At 52.5% G+C, this 16,636-nt stretch overlaps 2 protein-coding genes across 3 annotated transcripts; both read right to left on the reverse strand.

The window, feature by feature from the left end:
* Positions 1–5,787: 5,787 nt before the first annotated feature.
* On the reverse strand, positions 5,788–14,392 carry KCNAB3 (potassium channel, voltage gated subfamily A regulatory beta subunit 3). The gene is made up of 14 exons (XM_011958571.1): positions 13,731–14,392; positions 12,313–12,356; positions 12,187–12,224; positions 11,881–11,960; positions 10,250–10,294; positions 10,123–10,167; positions 9,875–9,918; positions 8,968–9,054; positions 8,286–8,371; positions 8,016–8,136; positions 7,839–7,933; positions 7,588–7,708; positions 7,333–7,421; positions 5,788–7,057 (listed from the first exon to the last, which is right to left on the reverse strand). Exons 1-14 carry the CDS (start codon positions 13,970–13,972, stop codon positions 6,980–6,982), a joined length of 1,215 nt encoding a protein of 404 aa, XP_011813961.1. The 5' UTR covers positions 13,973–14,392; the 3' UTR covers positions 5,788–6,979.
* A 495-nt stretch (positions 14,393–14,887) lies between these two features.
* On the reverse strand, positions 14,888–16,635 carry TRAPPC1 (trafficking protein particle complex 1). 2 transcript variants are annotated; one of them, XM_011958575.1, is made up of 5 exons: positions 16,453–16,635; positions 16,257–16,355; positions 16,032–16,102; positions 15,547–15,685; positions 14,888–15,270 (listed from the first exon to the last, which is right to left on the reverse strand). In XM_011958575.1, exons 2-5 carry the CDS (start codon positions 16,353–16,355, stop codon positions 15,142–15,144), a joined length of 438 nt encoding a protein of 145 aa, XP_011813965.1. In that variant the 5' UTR covers positions 16,453–16,635; the 3' UTR covers positions 14,888–15,141. The 2 variants fall into 2 exon arrangements, with proteins under 2 accessions (XP_011813965.1, XP_011813966.1); XM_011958576.1 differs by lacking the exon at positions 16,453–16,635 and having other exon boundaries at positions 16,282–16,356.
* Position 16,636: the final 1 nt, after the last annotated feature.

Raw genomic sequence — 16,636 nt, forward strand, 5'->3', positions numbered from 1 at the left:
GGCGGGGAGCGCGGCCCCCGAGGTTGAAAGGACGGTAGCAGATGTTGCAGTCCAGCTCGCCCCGCTCTGGAAGAGAGGGCACCCTCACCAAGAGCTGCATCGTGCCCGCCGCGAACTCGAGGGCGTCGCTAACGCGGCCGGCTCCGTGAACGGAACGAACTGACTCTTCTGAGGCCCGGGTCGGGTCCTGGGGCCGGCGCCGCGGCCTCTTTCCCCTTTAAATAGGGGAATAAGTGAGGCCCCACCCTTCGAAGCGTCACGCCTTGATCGGGCGGCTCCCCGTGGCGGCACGTGTGGGGGCGGTGGAGGCTTGAGGCCTGGCATGACAGCGATGATGGAGTCGGGGAGGTGGCCCAGGCCGTGCCAGGACCGGAGCCCTGGGGGCCAAGGCAGCCATTCCTCCCTTCCTCCCCACTGCCAGGGAGCGGGGTGGGGCTTTCCTTCTTCCCCCAACGCAACGCCAGCGTTCCTTCATTCTACCATTTGCAAATCCCCGGGTCCCTCCCTGCGCCTCAGCCGTCAATCATTCGCACAGGTCTCTAAAGCCCCCTCGGCCTATTCAGTTGCTCGCAGTGGGTTTCAGAATCCCACTCAGTTTCCAAACACTGCCCATTCTGCCCAACCTTTAGTGGTCCCGGGTCCTTTGACTCGATTTTGCCCTCAATTCTCATTATAGATGACCTCTCTGTGTTGCTTGTAAGGCTGGCTTCCTAAACTTCATTCTCCCCAAACTGCTTAACTCTCAGCTGGTATCTCAGCCTAAGGAGGGACCTAGATTCCAGGACCATGGCTTTAGGAATGCTGGGAATCCTTTCCTTCCGGAGGCCTGGACACCCACACATCGTGATGGCCCCAGTAAAGCTCCCCAGCGTAAGTTCTGACTCAGGGGTCTGACTTCTCCCACTGGTAAACAGGACACGGTACTCACAACCCACATTCCCCTCATGGTGCCACACCCACACACAACTGCCTTCTCACCCTCCTCTCCTGGACCTGCAGCCCAGGTTCCATTGTGGAGGGTAATAACACAGTCTAGAGCCAGCTGGCTTGAGTTCAGATCCTAGCTTCCACCTCTTACTAGTTGTGATACTTTGAGCAAGTTACTTAATTTATGTGGGCCTTGGTTTCCTATAAGAAAATGTGGATAATGAGGACTGAACGAGGTTATATGTATAAGGTGCTTCAAACGGTGTCCAGTACACAGTAAAACACCAGGTAAGTACTATATTAGCTACTATTCTTATCCTGTGCCCTCAGCCTATACTGAATTCACCTTAATTTCTCAGTACCCAACATTTTCATTTTTTTTTTTTTTGAGACAGAGTCTTGCTCTGTCGCCCAGGCTGGAGTGCAGTGGCTCCATCTCCGCTCACTGCAAGCTCCGCCTCCTGGATTCATGCCATTCTGCCTCAACCTCCCAAGTAGCTGGGACTACAGGCGCCCGCCACCACGCCCAGCTAATTTTTTGTACTTTTAGGAGAGATGGGGTTTCACCGTGTTATCCAGGATGGTCTCGATCTCCTGACCTGGTGATCCGCCCGCCTCGGCCTCCCAAAGTGCTGGGATTACAGGCGTGAGCCAACGCGCCCGGCCAGTACCCAACATTTTCAACACGCATCCCTCTTGACCAATACGTGCAAGATGGGCTTCTCCACACCCGTGGCATTTACCAGCTATCACAGGCAATGCAGAGCTGGTTTTTTAACCTTAATTGTTAAAACCTAGAGGGTAATCTCTTTTGAGGAGGTATACCATTGTTTTTAAGCAAACATTTCAGAACTTTTGAATGGTATTGTCTGTAATTATGGGAGAAGCTGTCTACTTATTACAGTGATGCTGTCACAATTCAAAACTTTTTGGTCTTAAAAAGGAACTGGTAGGGCCGGGCATGGTGGCTCTTGCCTGTAATCCCAGCATTTTGGGAGGCCAAGGCGGGTGGATTGCTTGAGATCAGGAGTTCAAGACCAGCCTGGCCAACATGGTGAAACCCCCGTCTCTACTAAAAATACAAAAATTAGACGGGCGTGGTGGCTGACACCTGTAGTCCCAGCTATTCGGGAGGCTGAGGCATGAGAATTGCTTGAACCCGGCAGGTGGAGGTTGCAGTGAGCGGAGATCACACCACTGCACTCCAGCCTGGGCAACAGAGTGAGACTCGGTCTCCAAAAAAAGAAAAGTGGGGGAGGGGGGGTATCTATGGTTAATAAATATATGATGGGCCGAGTGCAGTGACTCACGCCTTTAATCCCAGCACTTTGGGAGGCCGAGACTAGCGGATTGCCTAAGCTTAGGAGTTCGCGACCAGCTTGAGCAACATGGTGAAACCCGGTCTTTACTAAAAATCCAAAAAATTACCCGGGCACGGTGGCGTGCACCTGTAGTCCCAGTTACTTGGGAGGCTGAGGCAGGAGAATCGCTTGAACCCAGGAGGTGGAGGTTGCAGTGAGCCAAGATTGCACTAGTGTACTCCAGCCTGGGCAACAGGGCGAGACTCTGTCTCAAAAAAAAAAAAAAAAACTTTTAATGTGGTGGTAGATTAATGGTGGCCCCAAATTCCTTTGCAGTGTGACTTTGGTGCTTCTCACATCAAGAATTGGGGTCTCTTTCTCTATCCCTTGAATCTGGGCTGGTCTTGTAACTAGCTTTGACCAATAGGTGTGGCAGAAGTGATGTGTGAGTTCTGGAACCTAGTCCTTCAGAGGCCTTGTAGCTTCTGCCTTTGTCCCCTTGGAACACTCCCTGAGACCACCATGTAAGGAAGAGGTCACACGGAGGAGCGCCAGCCAACAGCCAGACATGCTGGTGAGGCCATTTTCCATTTTCCTGCTCAGCTGACCTGCTGTTTGAGTGCAGCCACATGAGTGAACCTAGGTGAAAACAGCAAAGGAACTCCTAGCCAGCCCACAGAATTGTGAAAAAGAACAGTTTTTAAAAGTTATTTCTCCTGTGTCGTGGCTCACACTTGTAATCCTAGCACTTTGGGAGACCAAGATGGAAGGATCACTTGAGCTCGGGAGTTTGAGATCAGCCTGAGCATCGTGGTGAGACCCCGTCTTTACAAGAAAAGAAAAGAAAAGAAAAAAGCCAGGCACAGTGGTGCACATCGTTCCAGCTACTCAGTAGGCTGAGGTGGGAGAATCACTTGAGCCTCAGGACTTCGAAGCTGCACTGAGCTGTGATCATATCAGTGCACTCCAGCCTGGGTGACAGAGCGAGACCCCGCCTCTTAAAAATAAATAACAAGTGGCTGGGCACGGTGGCTCATGCCTGTAATCCCAGCACTTTGGGAGGCTGAGGCGGGCAGATCACGAGGTCAGGAAATCGAGACCCTCCTGGACAACATGGTGAAACCCCGTCTCTACTAAAAATACAAAAGTTAGCTGGGCATGGTGGCACGTGCCTGTAATGCCAGCTACTGGGGAGGCTAAGGCAGGAGAATCGCTTGAACCACGGAGTCAGAGGTTGCAGTGAGCCGAGATCGTGCCACTGCACTCCAGTCTGGCAACAGAGCAAGACTCCATCTCTGAATAAATAAATAAATAGTGGCCGGGCGTGGTGGCTCATGCCTGTAATCCCAGCACTTTGGGAGACTGAGGCAGGTGGATCACCAGATTAGGAGTTCAAGACCAGCCTGGCCAAGATAGTGAAACCCTGTCCACTAAAAATACAAAAAATCAGCTGGGTGTGGTGGCACTCGCCTGTAGTCCCAGCTACTCAGGAGGCTGAGGCAGGAGGATCACTTGAACCCGGGAGGTGGAGGTTGCAGTGAGCCAAGATCATGCCACTGTACTCCAGCCTGAGTGACACAGAAAGACTCCATCTCAAAATAAAATAAGTAAATAAAAAGTTATCTCAGGCCATTAACGTTGGTAGTGATTTGTTGTGTATCATAGATAACTGATATAGAGGGCTTCCTACTATTTTTTTCCCAGTATGATAAATATAATATTTTTTGAGACAGGATCTTGCTCTGACCATCAGGCTGGAGCATAGTGGCATAATCTTGGCTGACTACAGCCTCAATCTCCCAGATGCAAGCCACCTACCCACCTAAGGCTCCAAGTAGCTGGGACTACACAGGTACGAGCTACCATGCCCAGCTAATTCTTGTATGTTTGTAGAGATGGGGTCTCCCCATGTTGCCCAGGCTGATCTCAAACCCCTGGGCTCAAGTGATCCACCTGCCTCGGCCTCCCAAAGTGCTGGGATTACAGGTGTGAGCCACTGCGCTGGCCTAGATAAATATAACATTGTAAGGTGCCCTGTAAGTCCCTGTGTGTTCTGAACTTACCCATGCCTGCCTGTCTTCTCTCCCACCCTCCCTCCCTCCCTCCTTCCCTGCCTCCCTTCCTTTCTTCCTTCCTTCCTGAGTCTTGCTCTGTCACCCAGGCTGGAGTGCAGTGGCATGATCTCAGCTCACTGCAACCTCTGCCTCCTGGGTTCAAGCGATTCTCCTGCCTCAGCTTTCCAAGTAGCTGGGACTACAGGTGGCTAACTTTTTTTTTTTTTTTTTTGTATTTTTAGTAGAGACAGGTTTTCCCCATGTTGGCCAGGCTGGTCTCAAACTCCTGACCTCAAGTGATCCACCAGCCTCAGCCTCCCAAAGTACTGGGATTACAGGCATGAGCCACTGTGCCCAACCATTACCCATGTCTCACTTTCTGTTCCGTTCCTCTCTAGACACTCTGGCTTTGGGTACTTTTGGCTTGTATGTTCTTTTCTGCCACAGGCCTTAGCATATGCTCTTAACCCTCTTGCTTAACCCTTATTAACACCTATTCATCCTTTAGCTCTTGGTGTTAACCTCACCACGTCAAATAACCACTATAGACTCGGTAACACCATGTGCTTTCCTCTGGACTTTGGACAGGAAGTTTGTATTTATTTAGTGGTTCTGTGATTGTCTCTCTCCTCAGCAAGATCTATGAAGGTTCTGAGTCTGGTTTTGTTCACCTTTGTATCCCTGTGCCACACCACACCATAATAGGACTCAATAGACAAATACTTGCTAAATTAATGAATGAGGAGAGTGATAAATATGGCAAATGTCTATATACAAAGGAGGTGTGACAATAAAAGAAGGTTTTTTGTTTTGTTTTGTTTTTTTAAATCAAAGGGTTTCCAAACCATCTCTGAAGGTAATTCTAGGAGGAGTGGTGTTTGTTTGTTTGCTTGTTTTTAATATTTTGAGCAATGGGACAGGGTTCATTAAAATAAGTGCATAACCCTCTAGGATAACTATTTAAGGAGAATCCTACTTGGGATTGATAAATTCTTGTATGTTTGTTACAGAATAACTAATCATAGTTTAGTCATATATTTTACTTACTTGTTTCCTCCACAGTCTTGCAAAATGAGTGGGAGATGATGGGGTGGAAGTAAGTATTAATTAGTTGACTCGGCTGGCTGCTAATACAGTAAATGGCATGCTGCTGACTTTTCTCTTTTGGAAATTGGTTTTACTCTGCTCGCCCAGCTTTTGGATCAAGGCAGGATGAGGATGGGTAGAAGGGAGATGGGCAGGTTGTATTTAAGGAACGCAGAGCTCATCCTCCTCTGCCTTGTGATCTTTAAGGTTGTAACTTTCCACCCAGTTCTGTCCCAGTAAAATGATAACATCTTTCCTTCTCTCTGTATTCCCTCAACCTCAGACCATTCTTCACTTTACCTCTCCATCAAATCACAAAGCCTCAACCTCAGAACAGCATCTCCCACTCAGCCACAAGTTCCTTGGCATATGTGTGGGTATCCGGCGAGAGAGAAATGAGAAGTACAAGGTAGAAGTATGGCTAATATTACTTTAAATACAAACAAATAAGGGCAGATAGCTAGGTCTTTCATAGAAAGAGGAGGAACAAAATTATGAAGCCAGATTTCTGGGTTCTAAGGAATGTGGTAACTGAAGGAAGAAAACTAGGGCCTGGCGTATCTGGTGTCTTGGTCCTTAATGAGAACAGTGACTGATGCCTAGGTCACCAAGGTGAATGAGCAATGGAGAGAAAGCTAATGCTGGGAGCTTTCTAATGTTAGGGGGTGAGAGGGCCAGACAGGTGAGACTGTGACCCTAACCTCCCAAGCCCCTGCAACTTTAGACACTGTGAGATCAAGCTGAGGTTTATTTACAGTTCCCTGGGCCATCATTATTGCTTTAGGATTATTGCCAGGAGGAAGACTGCAGTTCTCCACTGCCAGGTAGGAGGCCCTGCTCAAGGCTCAAAAGTCTATACCCAGACCTTTTATGTCAGCCCCTTGTCTCTGCCCGTGACAGAGAGGCTGTCACGAATTCCTGCAAAGAACAGCCCAACTGTTTTCCAAGGGCCACCCCGGCCACTTTCACCAGACTGCAGTGTAGACGTGCTATTAAATTTCCCTCTACCTTTGTCAGTGCTGTGCCACTGTAGGCCTCACCCTGACCACCCTCCTCCACCTCTGAGCTGGGAGGCAGGGTCCTGGTTTCCCAAAGATTATCATTTACTTCCCGCCAGGACCAGCCTGGCTTCCTTCGTACCGAATACTCTAAGAGCCCCATTTCCTGTGTTCCAGATGACGTCACAACTCACTCACTAGGTTATTACCGTTTGATGACATTTCAAGGGCCGCTTTTGAGGTACTCTGCATGTTTCTTGTATGTGCTGGGTTTTTGTTTTTGTTTTCTAGGCCTCGGGAATAAGGGGAGGAGAGTAGGGGGCGAGACCAAGTGGCAGAGAGTCGACGGCGAGTAGTTCATGCCCAGGATTTGCAAAAGGGCCTAGAAGGACGCAGCAGGGGGCGGGCGTACTACTTTCTCTCTGGACCCCACTGCAAAAGGATATGGCTTTGTTCATGCGTATCACTACTCGAAGCCGGGACTCGTTGGTGGGCGGGGCTACCCTGGCTCCGGCCGCTACGTGGAGGGATCCGGAGCGGGAGAGGCGGCTGCGGGAAGCGGGTCTCGGGCGGGTGCACTGGCACCGGATTGGGTCCCTGCGCCCGCGACAGACTACTTCTTGGAATGCGGCTTGTTTCCCAGGAGCCCGTCTATTTCCATCACCGTCTGTGGGGTCAGCTGGCTCAGCACCTGGAGGAGAATGGGGTGGTGGCAACGGCAGCCCATGCTGGGCCACTGAGAAAGGGCATGGGGTTCCAGTGCCGGGGAAGCACCACAGTGGGATCAAGTGGCAAGGCAAGAGCCGCAGCTGTACCATTGCCTCGCTTTCAGGCCCTGGGACCTCCCACCTGCAAAGTGAGGACTTTGTAGTGGGTGACCTTATAGGGCCATCCTGGGTTGAAGAGCCTGGCTTTGACTCCTGGGGAAGGGGACAGATAGGCTCTGCCTCAGAGCCCCCGGCTCACCTGTAGCGCGCCCAGGTGTTCTATCAACTGCTCCGCACTCGACACCCCCAGCAAGACAGAGCTGACACCCTCACTGCGGAGACACCATGCTGGGGCCAGAGGAGGAAAAAAAGAGAACTGATGGGGCACAGTGACCACATAGATTTCAGAAGTGTCTCTGAAGACAAGGGTCCTCCCTAGGGACAAACCAGCTTTAGGATGGGCTTGGGAGCATGTCAGGAGGACACAGGGCCCCTGCAGGGTGCAGTGTCTCACCAATAGCAAGCTGGGCCACAGTGCACCCCAGCTGGTGAGCGACGGGGAGAAGGTCCATGACTTTGGCTTGTTGCTTCTTGCCATCTTCACTCTGCACTTTGTCCTTGAGCCACTGGTAGCCCTGGAGGCCAAGGAGAATCAGCAGAAGACCCCGCCATCACCACCACCACACCCACACAGCAGCCCCCTGTAACTCCTCCCAGAGCAGCTCACATAGCCCAGTCCTGCCATCTGGAGTCCCCAGATCTCACCTTGATGGAGGCCCTGCAGGTATCTGGGACTCGCCCATCATACTTGCTAGTAATGAGACCACAGGGTAGAGGGTACCAAGTGACTGATCCAACTCCTAAGGGAAGAACACTGGGTGTCAGGAAAAGGACCTAGCCATGGACGAGGCTAAGGTAAAGGCAGGGATGAGGGCTGCAAACCAATCTTGTGGTAGAGCTCTGGCAGCTGCATCTCCACCTTCTCCCTCTGAAACAGATGGTGCTCCGCTTGTTCACACACTGGAGGAATCAGATTGAACTGTCTGGCCATGGAGTAGGCCTCCTGTGTTGGGGTTGGGGAAAAGATAGGGGTCAGAGCACTACTTCCATTTTCTTCTCTGCCTTCTGCCCCAGTGCAGTGGGCTTTGCAGTAATCACGTGAAAAGTGGGAACCAATTGTGGGACCGGGGCAAAGTGGGGTCACACACTCACCATGATTTCTGCAGCCCCCCATCGGGACGTTCCCCAGTATAGGGCCAGGCCCTGGTTAATGACATAGGTCATGGCTCGCACAATCTCTAGGCACACAGGAGAGGGAAAGCCTTACTGTCAGACTCCTGGAATCTAAGACTCCAGATTTGCAGACCTCCACCTGCCCCACCAAGGCCCCGGCATCTCTATGGAGTCATGAAAGTTAGTGTCTATTGTTTGCCTCCCTTTCTGTCCGCATCCTGGAGTCTCAGCCTCCCCTGTGGAGTTTGGGAGGCCTTGTGAGCAGGGGCTGGCTTCCTGCTGAGGGTTTGAGGAAGTGCTCAGTTTTTGTATTTTAGATTTTTTGAGGCAGGGTCTTGCTCTGTCACTCAAGATGTAGTGCAGTGGTGTAATCATAGCTCACTGTGGCCTCAAATTCCTGGGCTTGAATGATCCTCCTGCCTCAGCCTCCTGAATAGCTGGGAGTATAAGGCACACACAGCTACAGCCCGCTAATTTTAAAACATTTTTTTGTACAGACGGGGTCTTGCTGTGTTGCCCAGGCTATTCTCCAGCTCCAGGTCCCAAGTGATCCTCCTGCCTTGGCCTCCCAACGTCCTGGGATTACAGGAATAAGCCACCATACCCAGCAAGGAAGTGCTCAGTTTTGAAGGACTGTAAGGGTTGGGGGTGCTGCTTTTACCCTCCATAGGACAGTTGGGGTCTGAGCGATTGGCAAAGACAATGTCCACATATCCCAGCTGGAGGCGTTCCAGGGATCCTCGCAAGCCTGGAGGTAGGGTAGGGAGAAGAAGATAAGCATCTCGGCTTCAGTGTACTAAGAATTCAGGCCACCTTGGCTGGGCGCGGTGGCTCAAGCCTATAATCCCAGCACTTTGGGAGGCCAAGACGGACGGATCACGAGGTCAGGAGATCGAGACCATCCTGGCTAACACGGTGAAACCCCGTCTCTACTAAAAAAAATACAAAAAAAAAAAAAAACTAGCCAGGTGAGGTGGCAGGCGCCTGTAGTCCCAGTTACTTGGGAGGCTGAGGCAGGAGAATGGTGTGAACTCGGGAGGCGGAGCTTGCAGTGAGCCGAGGTCGCGCCACTGCGCTGCAGCCTGGGCGACAGACTCCGTCTCAAAAAAAAAAAAAAAAAAAAAGAGAATTCAGGCCACCAGGCACGGTGGCTCACACCTGTAATCCCAGCACTTTGGGAGGCCAAGGTGGGCAGATCACCTGAGGTCAGGAGTTCGAGACCAGCCTGGCTAACGTGGTGAAACCCTGTTTCTACTAAAAATACAAAAAATTAGCCAGGTGTAGTGGCGCATGCCTGTAATCCCAGCTACTTGAGATGCTGAGGCAGAATTGCTTGATCCCAGGAGGAGGAGGTTGCAGTGAGCCGAGATCGCGCCATTACACTCCAGCCTGGACAACAAGAGCGAAACTCCATCTCAAAAAAAATAAATAAATAAAAGAATTCAAACCTTGCCCCCTTGCCATGGCCACCTAAATCCCTATTCAAAGCCTCCAGAAGTTCAGGAATGTTCCCTACTCCTCTGGCTTCCATATCCCCTCACTTTGGGTTCCCAGCCCCTAACTCTCACCCTCAATGATGTGCTTTCGGCTTAAACCTCGCTCGGTTTCCGCCCTGTAGGAAAAGGTAAGTCAAAGATGAGACGTGACAAAGATAGGGGACCAGGGCTGGCTTGGAGCCATAAGGAAATGGGATTGCACGAGTCTTCACAGGTAGGGTGCAGACCTGGTGCAGGATAGCTGTCCCCATCCCCACCCCATACACCTTCACACATTCTTTGTAGGCCTTCTCCACAATCGCAGTGGGGCAGTCACTTACTGTCCTCCCCAAAAAATCTTGGTAGTGATGACATAGCTTGATCTCCTGGAAGAATAGAAATGGGAGAACCAGCAAGAAAAGGATTTTTGGGTGATCACATCCCCAGCAACCCCCAAAACAGTCTCACCTCCAACCTTTGCTCTTGAGGATGTTGCCTAGGGTTCTTTCAGCCCTAAAAGAAACATAAGGCAGAGCCACTGATCCCTCCCAGGCCGATCAATTCCTTCCTCTCCTCCCCACCTTCTCCTCTCTAGCAAAGTAGGATATAAACCAGGAGTCCATTTCAGCTCATAGCCCCATCCTGGACAAAATAAGAGGACTCCTGGAACTAGGGGTGTAGTTGTATAGTTTTCATCACGTATTCAACAAATATCTGTTGTGCATTAACTATGTACCAAGCCCTGCTGTGGGTGCCAAAAAGATAGAATAGGGTAAGGGGAAAGGGGCCAACTATGGTGGAGCCAGGAAGGACGCTGCCTTGTCTAGCCTCAACTATCTGGGTTGCCCTCCCCGTTCTTTGAGCCTCTGCAAAATCCCACCCGTCCTCCAAAGCTCAGCTCAAATTCTGCCTCATCCATAATGTGTTCTCTGAGTGCCACAGTCTATGGTCCAGCCTTCTTGTCAGCTTCCATAGAATTGGCTACATAATTTAGCAAAAAATTATGAGCTCACTGTGACAGGTCTTAAGTTGTCATGGTGGACTGTTACTGAAATGTTTTACCGTTGTTTAATCCTTCCTATTGCCCATTTTTGTTTCTTTAACTACTTAGACTGTGTGCACTTTTGGAGACATGTTGATTCTTCCCAGAAGCAGCACCTGCTCTGTGCTAGGCTCTGTGTGGGTACTTGGAGAAGAGCAAGACAACTTTCATGGAAGGAGGCCTCTGACATGAGCAGCTAATATAGCTGCATAAACCATGAATTGTGTGTCAGAAGGCAGTCCACAGTGCTTTAGGAGCTCATGGTAGGGGAGGGGGGTGACCAATTCTGGGGAGTTGGGCAAAGACTTCTTGAAGGAGCGGACACTTGGGTCAAGTGTTGAAGATGAGCAGAAGTGTTTGCTAGATGGGGAAGAGGCAGGGTAGGTCATCCTAGGTTTTCTCTGCTCCTAGTGTGAAGCTATCAATGTGTGATACGGCATGATGTGTTTGAAACTTCATCTTTGTAATCCTCATGTAGTTGCACATAACTAAGGCCTCAGATATATTTGTTGGCTTTATTTAATGTAACTGCACAGTATGCCCATTAACTTCTAAGCCAGGGCCGGGCGCGGTGGCTCAAGCCTGTAATCCCAGCACTTTGGGAGGCCGAGGGGGGCGGATCACGAGGTCAGGAGATCGAGACCATCCTGGCTAACACGGTGAAACCCCGTCTCTACTAAAAAAAAAAAAAAAAAAAAAAAAACTAGCCGGGCGAGGTGGCGGGCACCTGAAGTCCCAGCTACTCGGGAGGCTGAGGCAGGAGAATGGCGTTTGCAGTGAGCTGAGATCCGGCCACTGCACTCCAGCCCGGGCGACAGAGGGAGACTCTGTCTCAAAAACAAACAAACAAACAAACAAACAAACAAAAACTTCTAAGCCAGAGCGGGACTGATGTTGTGACTGTAACTCCTACAATGTTTTAGGGTCCCTCCACCAAAGGGTTGGAACTTCACGTTCTCAGAAGTCCCAGGGTTCTTTAGAGGGAAAACGAGAAGATAATCCCTGGGGTCCTCTAAGCCTTCCAAATGGAGCTTAGCTCTTTCACCCCAGTCCTTACTTTCCTGCTGCGTAGACTTCGGCGGTGTCAAACAGGTTTACCCCATGCTCATAGGCTACGGTCAGCACATCCTCTGCTGTCTAGGAAGGTGAAAGAGGTGAAGATCAACTACTGCTCCTCAGTTACCTCCCTCACTGCACTCTAACCCATCACATCTCAGCCCTGGGTTCTCTAGTCTCTCCCCTCTCCCCATCCTCGGATCCCTCATTCCCTGTGCTTATTGTCCAAACCCCTGTCTAGGTTAATTTCTCTTTTTTCAGGTTCCCTCACCCCCAGCACCCTGATTCTACGTCCCATAACTTATACCTCATCTGAGATCTGAGAACCAAATGTGACCCAGGTACCTGAAAGAGAGAAGCCAGGCTCATGAGAACTGCAGGGGGCAGACCATGAAAGAATGCCCCCCTTTCCTTAATCCCTATTCTAACTCACCTAGGCCAAGACAGGATACCCGAAGACCAGACTTCCCCAAGTTCCTGCAAGATACAGAAGCAGCGGGAAGGGGTGGAGCCTCCATTATGGACCTAGATTATCAGCCCCCAGCTCCTCTCCTTCCAGACTGAGAAGCTCTCAAGTGTCTCAGTCCAAATAACCTAGACCCAGTGGGCCTATAGGATTGGGCAAGTGCTATCTCCAGAGCAGAGGTCCTAGGAATTTTGTCAAAAGGACAAGTGAGCCATAAGTGACTGTTCCTCTGGAGCCACTGTCCAGAGTCTCCATTCTCTCTTATCACATTGAAGATGTGCTGTCAGGCTTGTCCTTCGTGTCTGTGTTTGAGTCATCTCTGGGATGTGTGCAGTGCAGGGCTGGGAGGAATTCTGTTTGATTGTGGTGTTTGATTGTGGCAAGTTTGTGAGACCAGGCCCTCAGGCAGAGTGCTGTGCCAAATGGCAGATGCCAGGTTGGAAGAGGTAAACTGAGTCAAGTTCAGGCATTCAGACAGGCAGGGGTCCCTGGCTAGGCTAGGCAGATGGGCCTGGAGGAAAGGCAGATTGAGGACCTGGGGGGAGTGGGAAGAGTAAGACAGAAAAGCGTGGTTCTCCCTCTCCACTCCCTCTGTTCCTATTGGCTTATGAAGACTGTCTCTGAACCAGTGAGCTCCCCATCCTCCCAGAGCCCCCAACCCAGGTGTCAGCTCAGCTTTCCAATCAGGGCCACCATATAGAGGGGATCAGACTCTTCAGGCGACAAAGCAGGTCAGATCAGTGACCTCAGCTCACTCCCAAGCAGGAGCCCCTCCCCTACCCCCCACTTCAAGTTCTGAGCCTCTGGTCTGGCAGTCCTCTGAGATAAAGTCAGTTACATTTCAGTCTACCCAGACCCTGTCCCTCAGCATGGAGATGAAAAATGTGGTCCATCCTTCCCACAGGCCCTACTCCGCCTGCACCCAAGAAAGGTCGCAGGAGACCTAGCCTTTGGGGCAGGCGGGGACAGTATCTGGGTCAGGCACCCCTGAGCAGGCCAGAGTGAGAAGCTGATTCCCTCCCTCCACTCCCCAGGACACGGACCCAAGGACACTCCACTGGAGGGGGCACAGCCTGGAGATCCCTGTAGCATGGAGATCCGTGCATCCCTGACCTTCCCAGGGTTAAGGAGGGAAGCTCAGGGGCATCCCCTGGGTCTGACAGGACCCAGTCAACCTTGGTAAACTTGATTCTCTGGTAGTCAGGGGTATCAACAGAGAGACCAAGTGAGGGACAAAGTGAGGGAGTGCCAGAGACGGGAAGAAGAGATGGAAAGAAGGGGGACCTACTTAGAGAAGTTTGAAGGGGTCTTGGCGGCCATCTCAAGAAGCCTCAGGGGTCCCGAAAGGAAAGCGGAAGGGGTGGGCTGCCCGGCCACCCCCATACCTGTATTTCATGCCAGTGCCTCGGCCGGTGCTCTCTCGGAGGGCCCCAGCGGGTGCTGGGGGTCGGAGAACCAGTGCAGCTCGGGCCTTGGGGCCAGACCCTCCACCCCCCGGAGGATTCCCGTGCCCCGCGCCGGTCGTCCCGCCATTACCGCCCCCGGGGCCCGGCCGGGGTCCACACAGACGGTCCTCACTGCTCCGGCTGCGAAGGTTCTGCTCGGTACACGCGATTGACACCTGCATGCCGGCTGACCGGGGCGGGGGAGGGGGCTCCGAGGGGACGGGAGCGGGGAGCAGGGAAGCCCGAGGGCGGACGACCGGGGGCGTAGTGGGGTGAGCCCCGGCAGAGAGGGAAGGCTGAGGAGGCTGCGGCGGGAGCCGCCAGGCAGGATCGGCCCGCGGGGGCGGGCTGCTGGAGGTCGCGAGGTTTGCAGCGGGAGGGAAGAAACGCGGGGGGCGCCAGGAGTGGAGGTATTCAGTTACGGGGGACACAGGTGCAAGGAGTAGGAGGGGGAAATGGATGAGGGTAAAGGTCGAGGATGAGGTAAAGATCTTGGAGGATAAGGACCCAGGGGGAAGTGGGGCGGGAGAAAGATGCCACTTCAGGGCGAACCGCTGCGGGACCCGCTGGCCTCCCAGCCGCGTCGGCAGCGGGCCCAGCTCATCAGCATGCAGGCACCGCCTCCTCATCTGCATAGAGCCGCCCGCCTCGCAGCCAAACCTGCCGTCCATCTGCATAAGCCCCGCCTGCCGAAGGCTCCGCAGCTTGAATATTTTCTGAGCGGAATCCGGGAGGGTGGCTCCTGCACCATCTGGGACCCAAGGGCTGTCAGGCTTCCCCAAACCCAGTGGTTCTCAATCGGGAGAGACTGTGTCTCCCAGGGGACTTTTGGCAAGGTTTGGAGATATTTTTGATTTCATGCCTGTGCTATCAGCATCTAGTGAGTGGTAGCCAGGGATGCTGCTAAAATCCTACAAAGCACAGGACGGTCCCCACAATGAAGAATTATCCAGCCCAAAGCATCAATATTCCCACGGTTGAGAAGCCCATCCGCAAAGCCACTTCGTAGCCCTCAAGGATGTGTGGCTGCCCTACTTTCCACCTTCATGCATGCGGCAGGACTGAGAGGGCCCTCAAACCAATACGCTCAGGCCGCAGAGAGTGGCAAAAAGTTTATTCTGTGTTTCTCGCATCAGGTCGGGGATAAAACTGGAGAGAGGGCCTGGTGTGGAGGTGGAGGGACTCTGTGGGCTTCATTCTGGTAGGAGGAGAGCATCAGGGCAGGCCTTTACGCTGTTGCTCTGGGTGGGGGGTGGGGGTGCGGGGGCTTACAGTGGGGGCCCTTCAGTGGCACAAGTTCGGAAGGGCCCTAGGCAGACATGAATTCTCCTGAGACATGAGGAAGGTTGCTTCAGCCAGCCCGGGCGGAGAAGAAGGGCAGAGAGCGAACATAGGAGTCCAGTCGGGAGCGGAAAAGCTCACTTTGCACAGTTTGACCCAGCGGGCACAGGGGATTCTTCACCACCAGCTCCACATACAGCTATGGAAAGGGAAGATGTTAGAGCCAGGCTTTGGATACTTCTGGTTTTTAGCCCCAAACCTTGTATAACCTCAGGGCTGTGTGAATGCACAAGGAAGAAGGGCTGGAAGGCAAGCCCTCTCTGAGGAGAAAGTGGTGGTGGGAGTTAAGAACCTAAGGGCCCCTGAGAAAACTCTTGAGTTCAGCAAACATAGAGTAGGATTAGGGCAGGGAAGATGAGGGAGTCTTGGGGTTCTGATGAGCTCTGGGGGATGGGTCCCTGGGGCTGGCACTGACCGCACTGTAGATGTGATGCAGCACATCTCGGATGGGTCCCACGCCCAAGTCAGTATTCATGACAACTTTGATCCCAGTGGGCGTTTCGTAGTAATGGAGTTTGTAACGGCTAGTTTGGAAGGCCAGGAAGCCATCCTTCCTGCAGAGATGAGGAAGGTGTTAAAGAATGGGAGCAGAATCTCTCCCAAAGAGATACTTTTGATCCCCTCAAAGGTCGACTCCCTCTTCATCTAAACATATCGTTTGTAGAAGCCTGGTTGAGTAAATACATCACCCATCCTCACCCCTCAATGTAGCCTCCACCAACCTCTCTACTTTCAGACCCTCCCCACCACCACTCCTGCCAGCTCCAGCACTCTCGCTCCGGACTCAGCCTCTCTAAGTACCCTCTGGAGGCCAATGCTCCTTCCACTTCAGAAAGTCTCCCCCATCCCCAAATTCCCAAGGCTAGCCCTCCTCCCAACATCTTTTCTGACTCGGCGTACATGTCTAGCGGGGACATCTTGCTGACAAACGAGCGGATAGAGAAGAGCATCCCGTACATCAGCTTATACTCCTGGAGGGAGAGGGGCAGAGTTAGTTCTCGGTTGATGCGGGAGACGGGGTGGGGGGTGGGAATGAGCTGGAGTTTGGAGAGGAGGGGCTGGGTTGGGACTATAGGTGTTTGGAGATGAGAGGTCACCCGGGCTGCACCGGGGCCCTCTCGTCACCTCCTCCTTGGGAATCCCTGCTTGCTTTTTGCGGTGCCATTCGCTGTAGTGCAGACACACTCCATTCCGGTCAAACAGGTACAGGTTGTGGACAGTCATCTACAGGGTAGGGAATGTGAGCCTCGCTTCGAAACCGCCCCCACTCCGTGGGCTCGGGTTCCCGGACCCACAGCCTTCCAACCACCCCCGGACTCACCGGAACTGCTCCGAGCGCCTGTCAGGAGTTACTTCCGGTTTCCACGGAGCTCCGCCCCTTGGGGGGGTTCTCACCCAGCGGCGGCGGGGCATTAACTCCACTCCAAAGCCGCTCGTCAGACTCCGCCTCCCTCCCTTAGCCAGTCTGTGACCACCGGAGCCGCGCACGCGCGGCCAGACGCTCG

This window comes from Colobus angolensis, unplaced genomic scaffold (assembly GCF_000951035.1).
Source record: "Colobus angolensis palliatus isolate OR3802 unplaced genomic scaffold, Cang.pa_1.0 Scaffold47, whole genome shotgun sequence".
NCBI lineage: Eukaryota > Metazoa > Chordata > Mammalia > Primates > Cercopithecidae > Colobus > Colobus angolensis.

Excerpts from the sequence above, each read along its gene's own strand:
- KCNAB3 (XM_011958571.1), bottom strand. The coding sequence starts at position 13,972 with ATGCAGGTGTCAATCGCGTGTACCGAGCAGAACCTTCGCAGCCGGAGC. Across the intron at positions 11,961-12,186 it reads GTTCTCAGATCTCAGATGAG|ACAGCAGAGGATGTGCTGAC; the intron begins GTATAAGTTATG and ends TCACCTTCCTAG. Across the intron at positions 10,168-10,249 it reads CTCAAGAGCAAAGGTTGGAG|GAGATCAAGCTATGTCATCA; the intron begins GTGAGACTGTTT and ends CTATTCTTCCAG.
- TRAPPC1 (XM_011958575.1), bottom strand. The coding sequence starts at position 16,355 with ATGACTGTCCACAACCTGTACCTGTTTGACCGGAATGGAGTGTGTCTG. Across the intron at positions 15,686-16,031 it reads AAGATGTCCCCGCTAGACAT|GAAGGATGGCTTCCTGGCCT; the intron begins GTACGCCGAGTC and ends TCATCTCTGCAG. Across the intron at positions 15,271-15,546 it reads TGCATCACATCTACAGTGCG|CTGTATGTGGAGCTGGTGGT; the intron begins GTCAGTGCCAGC and ends CCCTTTCCATAG.